At 44.2% G+C, this 16,302-nt stretch overlaps 1 protein-coding gene across 1 annotated transcript in view; it reads left to right on the forward strand.

Annotated features, from left to right (window-relative positions):
- Positions 1–1,746: 1,746 nt before the first annotated feature.
- Positions 1,747–16,302, forward strand: part of LOC137094878 (very-long-chain 3-oxoacyl-CoA reductase-B-like) — a 41,232-nt gene continuing 26,676 nt past the window's right edge. Inside the window, exons 1-3 of the mRNA XM_067460801.1 lie at positions 1,747–1,921; positions 7,903–7,949; positions 10,892–10,967. Of these exons, the coding sequence (XP_067316902.1) occupies positions 1,747–1,921; positions 7,903–7,949; positions 10,892–10,967 (298 nt within the window). The remainder of the gene's footprint in view (positions 1,922–7,902; positions 7,950–10,891; positions 10,968–16,302) is intronic.

Genomic DNA, 16,302 nt, shown 5'->3' on the forward strand with positions numbered 1-16,302 from the left:
GAGGGAGGGAGGGAAGGAAGGAAGGAAGGAAAGAATGGTGAAAGGAAAGAGAGAGAAAAAGGGGAATTAAAGGAAAGGAGAATAAAGGAAGGGGAGAAGGAAGGGAGAAAGAAAAGAAAGAGCGAAAGAAATGGGAATTAAAGGGAAAAGGAAGGAAGGGAGAAAGGAAGGAAGGAAGGAAGGAAGGAAGGAAGGAAGGAAGGAAGGAAGGAAGGAAGGAAAGAAACGTGAAAGGAAAGAGAGAGAGAAGGGGGAATTAAAGGAAAGGAGAATAAAGGAAGGGGAGAAGGAAGGGAGAAAGTAAAGAAAGTGAAAAAGAAATGGGAATTAAAGGAAAAAGGAAGGAAGGAAGATGAAAGGAAAGAGAGAGAAAGGAGAATGAAATGAGAGAGGAAGGAAGGAAGGAAGGAAGGAAGGAAGGAAGGAAGTGCAAAAAGAAAGATGGAGAGAGAAAGGGGAAGGAAAGGAAAGAGGAAGGAAGGGAGAAAGGAAAGAGAGAAAAGGGGATTAAAGGAAAAAAGGAAGGAAGGGAGAAAGGAAAGAGAAAGGAAAGAAGGGTGAAAAGAAAGAGAGAGAGAAAGGGGAATTAAAGGAAAGGAGAGTAAAGGAAGGGGAGAAGGAAGGGAGAAAGAAAAGAAAGAGTGAAAGAAATGGGAATTAAGGGAAAAAGGAAGGAAGGAAGGAAAGGTGAAAGGAATGGGAGAGAAAGGGGAATTAAAGGAAAGAGGAAAGAAGGAAGGAAGGAAGGAAAGAAGGAAGGAAGGAAGGAAGGAAGCTCAAAAGGAAAGAAAGAGAGAAAGGGGAATGAAAGGAAAGGAGAAGGGAGGGAGGGAGGGAGAAAGGAGGGAGACAGAGAGAAAGGGGAATGAAAGGAAGGAATGGAAGGAAAGAAGGAAAAAGAAGGAAGGGAGAAAGAAAAGAAAGAGAGAAAGAAAGGGGAATGAAAGGAAAAAGGAAGGAAGGAAGGAATGTAGGAAGGAAGGAAGGGAGATGAGAAGGAAGGGAGACAGGAAAGAAAAGTAGGAAAGGAGAAGGAAGGGAAGAAAGATAAAAATGAAAGGAAGGGAGGGAGGGAGGGAGGGAGGAAGAAAGGAAAGGAGAAGAAAGAAAGATGGAAGAAGAAAGAAAGAAAAAGAAAGAGAACGAAAGAAAAGAAGAAGGTAGGCAAGGAAGGAGGGAAAGAAAGGAAAGGGGGGAAAGGTATGTGGGGTAGGAAGGAGTGAGTGGCACTCAGAACGTGTGCATGGCCAATGTGTGTGTGCCTTGGAGCCAATAAGGATGCCAGTGGGAGCATCATTATTGGGAGCGTGTGCTGGAACTGATGTCTCCAATCCAGCCTTGCGCTGCGCATTCATCCTGGTGCAGGCCATTGGCACACGGAGTTTTCCTTCCTCGCACAAGGTCCTCTATGGCTGGTGCACCACAGACACGTCTCCGAGACGATGTACATCTAGGCCGACATAGGTCTTCCACAATCTGAAATCATCTAGTCCTCATCCTGAGCATTGACTCACCCCGCAGGGAGCAAACGTTTGGATGTGCTGAAAGCAAAGGTGTTGCCGGACAATGTGGGAGTGTTCTGGTACTTGGAAGCGCATATGCCTTGGAGCCAGAAAGAGGTGTGAACTGACTCCGCATCAGTCTGGATATAAAAGGATCTGTATTCAGTGTGAATTAATTTCTCCGTGCCTGTCTTGCACATCAGTGGTGACGGGTGGCACAAAGAGAGCATCGGGAAAGGTGGCAATGGCTCCCCAAGGTGAAATGACTTCTCTGGACCTCTCCTTCTGCCTCCTTGGAGGGGCCATCACCCTTTGGATGCTCCTGAAAGTCTCCTGGTTCATTTGGTTCAAGATCCGGGTCCACATTCTCTCCGAGTATTGGAAAGCAGTGGACTTCTCCCATTACGGCACCTGGGCAGGTGAGTGCAAACACGCTCCATAGACTCCCCAAGGGCGCATCTATTCTGCACTGTATCATGCGTTCAGCACCACTTTGACTACTGAGACTCAATGCTAAGGAGATCCAGGGAGTTGTAGTTTGGTGAGGGACCAGAGCTTTTTTTTGGTATGGAAGGCTCAAGATCTTGCCAAACTACAACTCCCAGGAATTCCATAACATGTGATGGTATGTCCAGTTCTGTGATTCTAACTCAATGCTATGCCATCCTGGGAGTTGTATTTTGGTGACTCACTTGCACTCTAAGGTTCCTGGGGAACTATAACTTCTCCAGGATTCCATTGCATGTAATGAAATATCTGTTTCTGCATTTTAACTCAATGCTATGCCATCCTGGGAGTTGTAGTATGGTGAGGTACCTGCACTTTTTGGGGGGTATGGAAGGTTCAAGACATTGTTAAACTACAACTCCCAGAATTTCCATAGCTTGTGAGATGTCTGTTTATGCATTTCTAACTCAACGCTATGCCACCCTGGGAGTTGTCAATGAGGTCAATGTATGTAGACGCATGTTCTTTGTTTGACTGCGATTGGAGGGTATAAAAGCCATAGTCAACGCCTATATTGGGGCTCTGGATGCTTTTGGACATAGCCCACTCCAGGGTCCCAGCTGGAAATAAAATACGTGCTTTTGAGACCTCCAGACCTCTCTTTGTCTCTTTTCCTGAAAGCTTCTCCCTGCCATTTCAGAAGGTTCAAGACCTTGCTAAACTACAACTTCCAGGATTTCCATAGCATGTGATTAGATGTCTGTCTCTGCATTTTTAACTCAATGCTATGCCATCCTGGGAGTTGTAGTATGGTGAGGTACCTGCACTTTTTTGAGTATGGAAGGTTCAAGACCTTGTTAAACTACAACTCCCTGGATTTCCTTAGCATGTGATGAAACACCCAGTTCTGCAATTTCACTGCCAGGGCTCAATGCTGTAGAATACTGCAAATTGTAATTCGGTGATGCACTCTCACTCTAAGGCCCCTGGGAACTACAACTCCCAGGATTCTATTGCATGGTGTGAGATATCTGCTTCTGTATTTTTATTTCAAATGCTCTGCCATCCAGGGAAATTGCAGCAGTGATTAGCAGAGACAGATAAAGTCCCTGGAAAACTACAACTCCCAGGATTACATATTATGTAATGAGGTATCTGGTTCTCTGCTTTTAACTCAATACTATGTCGTATTGGAAATTGTAGTTTGGTGAATGCCAGCACCAACTGGCAGAGGCCGCTCAAGCCCTTGCCATACTACAACACCCATGATTCCAGAGCATCAAGCCACGGCAGTTCGAGTGGTGTGAAACTGCACCCATTTTACAATGTTGATGCAGCAAGGTAAGGCAAAAGCCCTTGCTGAACTGCAAACTCCCTGGAATCCATAGTAATATCAAGCCATGGCAGTTCAACTGGCATCAAACTGCACCTCATCAAAAGTATAAACCAGTTAAACATAGGAGCAATCAAAACACATAAATTATGGAACAGATTGAAAGCACATAAAGTGCTGAACCTTGATCTCATACTCATCCATAGTCATTTTCCAAAATCCAAAGTAATCACTCAGGCTGTCGAAGTCTTAATTAATCAAAGCACTCCTGAAAGATGACCACCCAGCCTCAACAACAACAACAATATTAATACTAATAAAAAGTTGGAAGAGACCCCAAGGGCCATCTAGTCCAACCTCCTCCCTCGTTCCGTGTGAGGTTTCCTCGACGAAGGAGGGAACCGTGACCGTGGGGCTTGTCCACGGCCTTGCTCTCCTCCGGACTCGGAGAAGGAAAAGGAGTGCAGGGAGGAGGAGAGTTGAGGATCCTGGTGGGAAGGCATGGGGAACGGGCTCTTCTTTCAGCCCCACACACTCCCACCAGGACCCTCACCCGAATATAAGCCGAGGGGAGGTTTTTCAGCTTGAGAAAAGACCTGAAAAACTCGGCTTATAGTCGGGTATATACGGTAGTCATTGCAGGCCTTAATATTTTACTTGTGCTTCCAAAATTATTAACTTCTTCTTGATTGGTGTTAGCCTTGTGTTGACTTCTTTCTGAGCAGTATTAACATTGATCTTATCACTATCCAGTTCTTATCATTGTCATCATCATCATCATCATCATTTAATAACTTATTAATCGCCCTCCATCCGAGAATGCTCTAGGCGATTTACAGCTAAATTAAAAGATAAAATACATACATACAGAAATTAAAAATTAACAGAGATCGACTGCTCTAGTAAAAAGTCAGGTGTCTTAAGTGCAAGAGTAAAAGGCCCGAAGTCACACATGGCTCTCATGTAGGGCGGCAAGGAATCCCACAATAAGGCAGGAGGGGCAGAAATAGAGAAAGCTCTGCGCCTGGTCCTTTCCAAGGACACTTCTCTAGGACCCGGTCTATGGAGTAAGTCACGTTGGGCTGGTCGTTGTGACCTCCGATGATGGGAGAAGGAGAGGCAGTCCCTAAGGTACAATGGACCCTGGCCGTAAAGAGTTTTAGAGGTCAGAACTAGCATCTTAGACAGGCCACGGGACTCAGTTGGAAGCCAATGTCGATGTTGCAGCACTGAAGGTGTTCTATGGCATTTCATGGGTGTTCTTGTGAGTAGCCTGGCTGCCGCATTCTGAACAATACGGAGATTTCGGGTCGTAGACCTCGGAAGGCCCACATACAGGGCGTTGCCATAGTCCAGCCTAGACATGACCGTGGCATGGATGACAGTTGCCAGAGCCTTGTCAGATAGGGAGGGTGCCAGTTGCCTCGCTTGTCGTAGATGAAAAAAGGCCTGTTTGCTGGCAGCAGCGACCCGAGCTTCCATCGTCACCTGTGAATCCAGGATGACACCTAAGCTCTTATCAGTGGTCGATGGAGATAGTGCAGCACCATCGAAGGTGGGTAATGGAGGAGTCAGACCTGCTGGGCGGCCATGCCAGAAAATCTCAGTCTTCGCCGGGTTCAGTCTGCTAGCACGTAGCCAGTTTGACAGAGTTTCCAGACATAGGGTGAAATTCTTTTCACAGTTTACTTTTCAGTTCTTATTAGCAAGTTTTAATTACAGACTTCCTTCTGAACAGTATTAACATTGATCTTATCCCTGTCCAGTTTTATCACAGTTTACTTTTCAGTTCTTATTAGCAAGTTTTAATTACAGTCCAGCACGCAGGTAGTTAGTCACTGCAGGCCTTAATATGTTGGTGCTTCCAAAATTATTAACTCCATCCATGCATCCTTCCATTCAACTCATTCATACCCACACATCATATTAAATCCACATTAATCAAATTGAGTCTTTTATTGCAATATTCTGCTGATGTTATAAGGGACCCCAAATCTGGGCCCCTATTGAAGGTCCGGTCGTGGGGAGCACACAGACGAATGTCCAGTCTCAGGAGTAGATTAAAAGCAAAATTTTATATCATCACGACCACGAAGAGACGTCCAGCGTAATGTACACACAGGGCCCAGAACATGAAAATCCTGTACCGCCCCACACCCCTTGACCTCATATTATATATGTTTTTCTTATCAATCAAGATTCTACTGCACTTGTTTTCATCTTGATTGGTGTTAGCCTTGTGCTGACTTCCTTCTGAACAGTGTTAACATTGATCTTATCCCTGTCCAGTTCTTATCACAGTTTACTTTTCAGTTCTTATTAACAAGTTTTAATCACAGTCCAGTAAGCAGTTAGTCAGTCATTGCAGGCCTTAATATTTTACTGGTGCGTCCAAAATTATTAACTCCTTCTTGATTGGTGTTAGCTTTGTGTTGACTTCCTTCTGAACAGTGTCAACATTGATCTTATCACTATCCAGTTCTTATCACATTTTACTTTTCAGTTCTTATTAGCAACTTTTAATTACCGTCCAGCAAGTAGGTAGTTAGTCATTGCAGGACTTAATATTTTACTGGTGCGTCCAAAATTATTAACTCCTTCTTGATTGGTGTTAGCGTTGTGCTGACTTCCTTCTGAACAGTATTAACATTGATCTTGTCACTATCCAGTTCTTATCACAGTTTACCTTTCAGTTCATATTAGCAAGTTTTAATTTTCATACCCATGCCCCACACCCCTTGACCACACACTATATAGGCTTTTCTTATCTATCAAGGTTCTACTGCACATGTTTTCATCTTGATTGGTGTTAGCCTTGTGTTGACTTCCTTCTGAACAGTGTCAACATTGATCTTATCCCTGTCCAGTTCTTTTCACAGTTTACTTTTCAGTTCTTATTAGCAAGTTTTAATTACAGTCCAGCAAACAGGTAGTTAGTCATTGCAGGCCTTAATATTTTACTGGTGCGTCCAAAATTATTAACTCCTTCTTGATTGGTGTTAGCGTTGTGCTGACTTCCTTCTGAAGAGTATTAACATTGATCTTATCACTATCCAGTTCTTATTACAGTTTACCTTTCAGTTCATATTAGCAAGTTTTAATTACAGTCCAGCAAGCAGGTAGTTAGTCATTGCAGGCCTTAATATTTTACTGGTGCGTCCAAAATTATTAACTCCATCCATGCATCCTTCCATTCAACTCATTCATACCCACGCCCCACACCCCTTGACCACACACTATATAGGCTTTTCTTATCTATCAAGGTTCTACTGCACATGTTTTCATCTTGATTGGTGTTAGCCTTGTGTTGACTTCCTTCTGAACAGTGTTAACATTGATCTTAGCACTGTCTAGTTCTTCTCACAGTTTACTTTTCAGTTCTTATTAGCAAGTTTTAATTATAGTCCAGCAAGCAGGTAGTTAGTCATTGCAGGCCTTAAATTTTTTTGGTGCGTCCAAAATTATTAACTTTTTCTTGATTGGTGTTAGCTTTGTGTTGACTTCCTTCTGAACAGTATTAACATTGATCTTATCCCTGTCCGGTTCTTATCACAGTTTACTTTTCAGTTCATATTAGCAACTTTTAATTACAGTCCAGCAAGCAGGTAGTTAATGATTGTAGGACTTAATATTTTACTGGTGCGTCCAGAATTATTAACTCCATCCATGCATCCTTCCATTCAACTCTTTCATACCCACGCCCCACACCCCTTGACCACACACTATATAGGCTTTTCTTATCTATCAAGGTTCTACTGCACATGTTTTCATCTTGATTGGTGTTAGCCTTGTGTTGACTTCCTTCTGAACAGTGTTAACATTGATCTTAGCACTGTCCAGTTCTTCTCACAGTTTACTTTTCAGTTCTTATTAGCAAGTTTTTTTAAAAAATAATTTTATTAAATACATTTTCTCTTTAATTGTACATAAAAAACATTATATAAAAGTATAGAAATCTGGGGAAGGGGATTTGGAATTATTAGCAAGTTTTAATTACAGTCCAGCAAGCAGGTAGTTAGTCATTGCAGGCCTTAAATTTTTTTGGTGCGTCCAAAATTATTAACTTTTTCTTGATTGGTGTTAGCTTTGTGTTGACTTCCTTCTGAACAGTATTAACATTGATCTTATCCCTGTCCAGTTCTTATCACAGTTTACTTTTCAGTTCATATTAGCAACTTTTAATTACAGTCCAGTAAGTAGGTAGTTAGTCATTGCAGGACTTAATAGTTTTCTGGTGCATCCAAACTTATCAACTTCTTCTTGATTGGTGATAGCTTTGAGTTGACTTCCTTCTGAACAGTATTAACATTGATCTTATCCCTGTCCAGTTCTTATTACAGTTTACTTTTCAGTTCTTATTAGCAACTTTTAATTACAGTCCAGCAAGCAGGTAGTTAGTCATTGCAGGACTTGGTCTTTTAGAATTGCTGTCTCCAAAATTATTAGCTCCACTCATTCATTCTTCCATTCATTCCCATACATCATTAAATCCACATTTATCAAATCTGCAATGATATTATCGTGACAAAACCTGGGGGCAATCTTTGGATATTAAAATGAGGATTTGACAGTTTGCATCAATGCATAAACTCTAACCTGTCCCTTTTCTTGTTTTTGCAGTGGTCACCGGTGCTACATCCGGCATTGGAAAAGCTTATGCCCATGAGGTGAGTGGCAGCTTTGAGTCAAGAAAGAAAAAGGGAGATCCAAATATGGGATTCTTAGTCTACTTGCCTGAGAATATTTATAATGAGTGATCTAAGCCTAAACACCACATTTATTGATGCTCCATATACAGCTAATACGCATAGCCTGGAGGTCATTTTGTGCCGTATTTTTGTACGCTCAGCCATGGAAACATGGGTCGCACTCTCTCAGCTTCAAGGCAAACCTCCTCTGCACAAATCTAGAAGGAGTATCCTTCTTTGGAGGCTTTCAGACAAAGGCCGGATGACCATCTGTTGGGAGGGCTTTGATTATATCCTTCTTTATGCCAGAATGGGGTTGGACTGGGTGGTCCTTGGAGTCTCTTCCAACTGTATGATGTCATGTTATAACGTTATGACTCAATGTCCATCTGTCTGGAGGGCTTTGATTGTGTCTTTCTTCATGGCCATTGACTTTCCCTTTGGGCTTATTCCAACTTTAAAATTCTAGAATTCAACAGGAGGTGTCTGGCCATCTGTCAGGAGGGCTTTATGTCATTATGGCAAAAAAAGGCGGTGGACAACAACAACAATAACAATAACACCATGTAACAAGATTTTTGTTCCCAGGTTGCAAATATTTATTTTTTTATTTATTTACTATACTTTTACACTGCCTTTCTCAGCCTTATCGGCGACTCAAGGCAGTTTACAACAAGTCAGTACACATAACAACAAATTGCAAATTAAACATTAAACAGTATAAAACCACAATCTATATAAATAAAAATGTAATGTTCGTTTGTGGGATGAACAGAACTCAAAAACCACTGGGCGAATTGACACCAAATTTGGACACAAGACACCTCTCAGGCCAATGAGTGACCATCACTCAATAAACACCGAAAAACACAGCAAAAGAGACTTAAAAAGACAAAAAACAAAACAAAACAAAAAATACATTACAACACATGCGCAAAACCACACACACATATATATACACAAACACATATATACACACATATATGCATATACACAGCCAAAACACATGCACAGAAAAGAGGAAGGAAGGAGGAAGGGAAGGAAGGAAAGAAATAAGGGTAGAGAAGGAAGCAAGGAAATACAGCAGGAGGGAGAGAAGAAGGGAAAGAAGGGGGAAGGAGAGAAAGAAGGAAAGAAAGGTAGAGAAGGAAGGAAGGAGAGAAGGAGGGAGAGAAAGAGGGAAAGAAGGAGGGAAGGGATAAGGAAAGAAAGAAAGGTAGAGAAGGAAGGAAGGAAGGAGGGAGAGAAAGAGGGAAAGAAGGAGGGAAGGGATAAGGAAAGAAAGAAAGGTAGAGAAGGAAGGAAGGAAGGAGGGAGAGAAAGAGGGAAAGAAGGAGGGAAGGGATAAGGAAAGAAAGAAAGGTAGAGAAGGAAGGAAGGAAGGAGGGAGAGAAAGAGGGAAAGAAGGAGGGAAGGGATAAGGAAAGAAAGAAAGGTAGAGAAGGAAGGAGAGGAGGGAGAGAAAGAGGGAAAGAAGAAGGGAAAGAAAGAGGGAAGGAGAGAAAGAAGGAAAAAAGGGTAGAGAAGGAAGGAAAGAGAGAAGGAGGGAGAGAAAGAGGGAAGGAGAGAAGGAAGGAAAGAAAATGGTAGAGAAGGAAGGAAGGAGAGAAGGGAAAGAAGGAGGGAAGGGATAAGGAAAGAAAGAAAAGTAGAGAAGGAAGGAGAGGAGGGAGAGAAAGAGGGAAAGAAGGAGGGAAAGAAAGAGAGAAGGAGAGAAAGAAGAAAAAAGGGTAGAGAAGGCACGCTTCCTCTTGGCACGTTTCTCTCTTTCATCCTCCATTCGTGCCTCTTCAAATTCTGCAGCACTGCTGGTCACAGCTGACCTCCAGTTGGAACACTCAAGGGCCAGGGCTTCCCGGTTCTCAGTGTCTATGCCAGAGTTTTTAAGTTTCCGCAGTCTGTTCTTTCCCCTTTTTTGAAGAGGGTGATGATGGTGGCATCCTTGAAATCTGCTGGGATTTTCTCGGTCACCCACACTTTTTCTATGAGCTGGTGGAGTTGGTGTGTCAGCTCAGGTCCTCCCTCTTTAAAGATTTCAACAGGGATCCCGTCAGGTCCGCTGGCTTTGTTATTTTTTTGTTGGCTGATGGCATTGCTGACTTCTTCCAAACTAAGAATTGCTGCAAGCTCATCCCTGGTTTGTTGCTGTGGGATTTGTGAGAGGACCTCTTCGGCCACCTTGGAGCTGCGGTTCAGGAGGCTTTGGTAGTGTTCTTTCCAACGTAGTGCAATTGAGTTTTGGTCCTTCAGGAGTTTGGTTCCATCTGATGAGCGTAGAGGCTGTATGCCATGGTTTCTTGGTCCATAGATGACCTTTGTGGCTTTGAAAAATCCCTGAGCATCATGGGTATCTGCCAGGTGTTGGATTTCTTCAGCCTTCTTTGTCCACCAGATGTCCTTGAGTTCTCTTGTCCTTCTTTGGACCTCAGCTTTTGCGCTGGCGTAGATCTTTTTCTTAGCAGCACAGTTGATGTCTCTCTGCCATGTTTGGAAGGCTTTCCTTTTCTTGTCAATTAGCTGTTGGATCTCGATGTCATTTTCGTCGAACCAATCTTGATGTTTCTTGGTTTGATATCCAATAGTTTCTTCGCAGGCTGTGATGATGGAGGTCTTCAGTTTGTTCCAATGTTCCTCAACCTTTTCGGGGTGTTCTGTGGGTAGATTATTTAAAATATTCAGCCTTGCCATCATTATAGGATTCTTTTAGGTAGTGCCATTTTGCCAGGTTGTCTTTTGATCTGCCCACTCTGGTTCTGAGTCTCTTCAGGGACTTCCAGGTTGCCCTTGAAGGCCCTTGAAAAACTACATTGCCCAAGATTCCATGGCATTATTTCACTCACAATTAAAATGGTGTCAAACTGTATCATTTCTACAGTGTAGATGCCGCCATGACTTTTCCAACTCTGTTTTTCCCTTCCCAGCTTGCCAAGAAAGGTCTCGATGTAGTCCTGGTCAGCCGCTCCATGGAAAAGCTGAAGCAAGTGGCTGATGAAATTGGTGAGACAAAGAGCGACGCATCGACTTAATTGTTAACATTGGCTCTGCGTGTCATTTTAGTGTCTTAATATTCTCCCAATATTGCATTTGCAAAAGATGTACCACTGAAAAGCAGTCGGAAAGGGAAAGCGTTGGGAACAACTTGCAGGATGCATTCTGTACATTGTTTAGTTGGTTGCTCTAGTCTACAGTGTAGATGCATTTGATACTTTTCACTGGATTTGGGTTTGCTCCTTTTGACACTTTTGGCTCCTTTTAAAATGGGGAAACCGAGGCACGTCCATCTCTTCTTTCCTTTTCCACAGAGCAACTCTACGGCCGGAGCACCAAAGTGATCCAGGCGGATTTCACCGGAGGCTCCGAAATCTACAGATCCATCCAAGAAGCTCTGCAAGGCTTGGAGATTGGCGTTTTGGGTAAATTATGCCTCCATCTTTTCCATTTGAGAGCTGGGATTCCCCTTTATTGACTCCCAACTAGAACGGATCCCTTAAAAGGGTTCTTGGATGGCGAGTCAAGGACAATCCTTTGCTTTTGATAGTTCTCCCATGGCAATTAAGGTGGTGCCAAACCACATTCATTCTACTTCAGGCATGGGCAAACTACGTCCCTCCAGGTGTTTTGACTCATCGCTGAGCCTGGAACCTCAGGTTTCAGCGGTGGCCGGGAGAGCTTTTGCACAACTAAAACTTGTGCACCAGTTGCGCCCGTATCTTGGGAAGTCTGATCTGGCCACAGTGGTCCACGCTCTTGTTACATCACCGAATAGACTACTGCAACGCACTCTACGTGGGGTTGCCCTTGAAGACTGTTCGGAAACTTTAACTGTTTCAGCGAGCGGCAGCCAGATTGCTCACCGGAGCGACATACAGGGAGCACACCACTCCCCTGCTGTGTCAGCTCCACTGGCTGCTGGTTCAGTTCCGAGCACAATTCAAGGTGCTGGTTTTGACCTGCAAAACCCTGTACGGTTCCGTTCCAGTGTATCTGTCCGAACGTATCTCCCTCTACGTCCCACCCTGGAGTCTGAGATCATTTGGGGAGGCCCTGCTCTCGACCCCACCGCTATCACAAGTGAGGTTGGTGGGGACAAGGAGCAGGGCCTTCTCGGTGGTGGCCCCTCACCTGTGCAACTCACTCCCGGGGGAAATCAGGGCATCAACATCCCTCCTCTCCTTCAGGAGGAAGGTAAGGACGTGGTTGTAGGACCAGGCCTTTGGGCAATCTGACAACTAGATAAGGACAACCAGATGGATAGGACTGACAGGACTGACAATTGTGGAAGTCTAAAACACCTGGAGGGCCCAAGTTTGCCCATGTCTGTTCTAAGTGTATTTCCATCGAAAACCTTTCTGAGTTCTTTGCCAATACGAGTGCGTGCCTTTTGGTCTTTCTACAGTGAACAACGTTGGCATGTCCCATTCGGTGCCGTCAGACTTCCTGCAGACCCCGGACCTCAAGAAGGTGACTGCCATCTTTTCTGTAAAGTGTTATCATCTAGTCCCTGGATTCCTGCACCATATTGGGAGAAAATGTGGAGGCAGTGACAGACTTTGCATTTCATAGAATCATAGATTCATAGAGTAGGAAGGGATCTCATGGGCCATCCACTTTGGTGAGACCACACCTGGAATATTGTGACCAATTCTGGGCACCACAATTCAAGAGAGATATTGACAAGCTGGAATGTGTCCAGAGGAGGGCGACTCAAATGATCAACGGTCTGGAGAACAAGCCCTATGAGGAGCGGCTTAAGGAGCTGGGCATGTTTAGCTTGAAGAAGAGAAGGCTGAGAGGGGATATGATAGCCATGTATAAATATGTGAGAGGAACCCACAGGGAGGAGGAGGGAGCACGCTTGTGTTCTGCTTCCTTGGAGACTAGGACGCAATGGAGGAATGGCTTCAAACTACAAGAGAGGAGATTCCATCTGAACACGAGGAAGAACTTCCTGACTGTGAGAGCCGTTCAGCAGTGGAACTCTCTGCCCCGGAGTGTGGTGGAGGCTTCTTCTTTGGAAGCTTTTAAACAGAGGCTGGATGGCCATCTGTCAGGGGTGATTTGACTGCAATATTCCTGCTTCTTGGCAGAATGGGGTTGGACTGGATGATGGCCCAGGAGGTCTCTTCCAACTCTTTGATTCTATGAGTCTATGATACTCCCTGTATTTAGCTTTTCCATAACAATGTTGGCAATGTGTTGTGTGCCTCCAAGACCATAGCGTTGGGCTGGAGGACATAGAAAGTGCCTGGGGAGGGCATACTTGCATAAACGAAACTAACACCAAACCCTATTCTCCCCCCTTTTTTCCCCCCTTTTAGTTCATTAATGACATGGTGAATTGCAACATCCTTTCAACTCTGAAGGTTGGTGGAATGCAACCAAGTTTCCATCTGTTGTATATCGATATATATAAAAAATGTTATGTGCGTAATGAGTACCCTAAAAACAAAAGAACCAATGAACGAAATCACACCAAATTTGGCAACAAAAGTCTCACAACACAAGGAGTGACCACCACTCAAAAAATTATGGTTTTGTCATTTGGGAGTTGTAGTCGTTGGGATTTATAGTTCACCTACAATCAAAGAGCATTCTGAACCCCACCAACGATGGAATTGAACCAAACTTGGCACACAGTTTTCCCATGACCAACAGAAAACACTGGAAGGGTTTGGTGGGCAGTGTCCTTTGGTTTGGGAGTTGTAGTTCACCTACATCCAGAGATCACTGTGGACTAAAACAATGATGGATCTGGACCAAACTCTAAAAGAATACTCGATATGCCCAAATGTAAACACTGGTGGAGTTTGGGGAAAATAGAATCTCAACATTTGGGAGTTGTAATTGCCGAGATTTGTAGTTTACCTACAATCAAAGAGCATTCTGAACCCCACCAACGATGGAATTGAACCAAACTTGGCACACAGTTCTCCCATGACCAACAGAAAACACTGGAAGGGTTTGGTGGGCAGTGTCCTTTGCTTTGGGAGTTGTAGTTCACCTACATCCAGAGATCACTGTAGACTAAAGCAATGATGGATCTGGACAAAATTCTACAAGAATACTCAATATGCCCAAATGTACTGGAAGGGTTTGGTGGGCAGTGTCCTTTGGTTTGGGAGTTGTAGTTCACCTACATCCAGAGATCACTGTGGACTAAAACAATGATGGATCTGGACCAAACTCTACAAGAATACTCAATATGCCCAAATGTACTGGAAGGGTTTGGTGGGCAGTGTCCTTTGGTTTGGGAATTGTAGTTCACCTACATCCAGAGATCACTGTGGACTAAAGCAATGATGGATCTGGACAAAATTCTACAAGAATACTCAATATGCCCAAATGTACTGGAAGGGTTTGGTGGGCAGTGTCCTTTGCTTTGGGAGTTGTAGTTCACCTACATCCAGAGATCACTGTGGACTAAAACAATGATGGATCTGGACCAAACTCTACAAGAATACTCAATATGCCCAAATGTACTGGAAGGGTTTGGTGGGCAGTGTTCTTTGGTTTGGGAGTTGTAGTTCACCTACATCCAGAGATCACTGTGGACTGAAACAATGATGGATCTGGACCAAACTCTAAAAGAATACTCAATATGCCCAAATGTGAACACTGGTGGAGTTTGGGGAAAATAGAATCTCAACATTTGGGAGTTGTAGTTGCCGGGATTTGTAGTTCACCTACAATCACAGAGCATTCTTAACAACACCAACGATAGAATTGGGCCAAACCCCCCAGACAGAACCCCATGACCACCAGAGTGGGCCACAGCAATGCGTGGCAGGGGATGGCTAGTAACCTATAAACTATCAGAATTCTCCCCCTGTCCTTGTTCCACGGCTACAATTTTGCACTATCCCACTCTCTTGCCTTTTGTTTACAGTCCAGCCATGTTCCATAGGTTATTGTTTGCTGTTTTTAATGGCAGTTTTATATGCCATATGTTTTTATTTTACTGTTTTGCATTTTGTGGTTCATTTTATGCCCCAAGTCCCCTCGGGTTGATTGAAGTGGGGTACAAGAATAAAGTTGTTGTTGTTGTTGTTGTTGTTGTTGTTGTGGTTGTTATTGAAATGCTTTGTGGGATGTACTTTGTTGGATGTGGATTAACCAAAACTGCAGGCAATGGAGAACTCAATTCAGATTACTCTTTCTTTGCAGATGACGGAAGCCATCCTTCCTCAAATGGTCGCCAGGTAGGAGACAAAGAGGGCCCTCTGTCTCAAGGGGGGAAGTTGTAGATGTTGTAGGACTGCAATACCCATTAGTCCTCTCCACCGAAGCCAGAGATTGTCAGCCGAGCTTTAGCATAGCTGCTTAATCATCAGCAGCAATAGAGCTTACAACAACATGTGTTATAGAACTCCAGTATGCTGATGACAACGTCGTCTGTGCGCATTCAGAAGAAGATCTACAAGCCACTCTAAACACCTTCGCAGAAGCATACGAGAAGCTCAGCTTGTCATTGAACATTGAAAAAACCAAGGTGCTCTTCCAGCAGACACCAGCCAACCCCTCTCCAATGCCAGCGATACAGATTAATGGTGCCACATTAGAAAATGTTGATCATTTCCACTCCCTTGGCAGCCACCTCTCCACCAAAGTCAACATAGACACCAAAATACAACACCGCCTGAGCTCCGCGAGCGCAGCATTTTTCCGAATGAAGCAGAGAGTCTTTGAGGACCGGGACATCCGTAGGGAGACCAAGGGGCTTGTCTATAAAGCTATTCCCCTCCCAACCCTGCTATATGCCTGTGAGACGTGGACTGTCTACAGACGTCACATGCAACTCCTAGAATGATTCCATCAGCGCTGCCTCCGGAAAATCCTACAAATCTCCTGGGAAGACAAGCGGACAAACGTCAGCGTGCTGGAAGAAGCAAAGACCACCAGCACTGAAGCGATGGTCCTCCGCCATCAATTCCGCTGGACCGGCCACGTTGTCCAGATGCCCGACCACCGTCTCCCAAAGCAGTTGCTCTACTCCGACCTCAAGAATGGAAAATGGAATGTTGGTGGACAGGAAAAGAGATTGAAAGATGGGCTCAAAGTCAACCTTAAAAAGTGTGGCATAGACACTGAGAACTGGAAAGCCCTGGCGTTTGAGTGCTCTAGCTGGAGGTCAGCTGTGACCAGCGGTGCTGCAGAATTTGAAGAGGCACGAATGGAGGGCAAAAGAGAGAAATGTGCCAAGAGGAAGGTGCATCAAGCAATCAGGACCACCTTCCACCTGGAAATCAATGCGCTCATTGCGGGAGAAGATGCAGGTCAAGAATAGGGCTCCACCGTCACCTACGAACCCACCCCCAGGACACCGAACTTGGAG

Source organism: Anolis sagrei, chromosome X, assembly GCF_037176765.1.
Source record: "Anolis sagrei isolate rAnoSag1 chromosome X, rAnoSag1.mat, whole genome shotgun sequence".
Lineage (NCBI taxonomy): Eukaryota > Metazoa > Chordata > Lepidosauria > Squamata > Dactyloidae > Anolis > Anolis sagrei.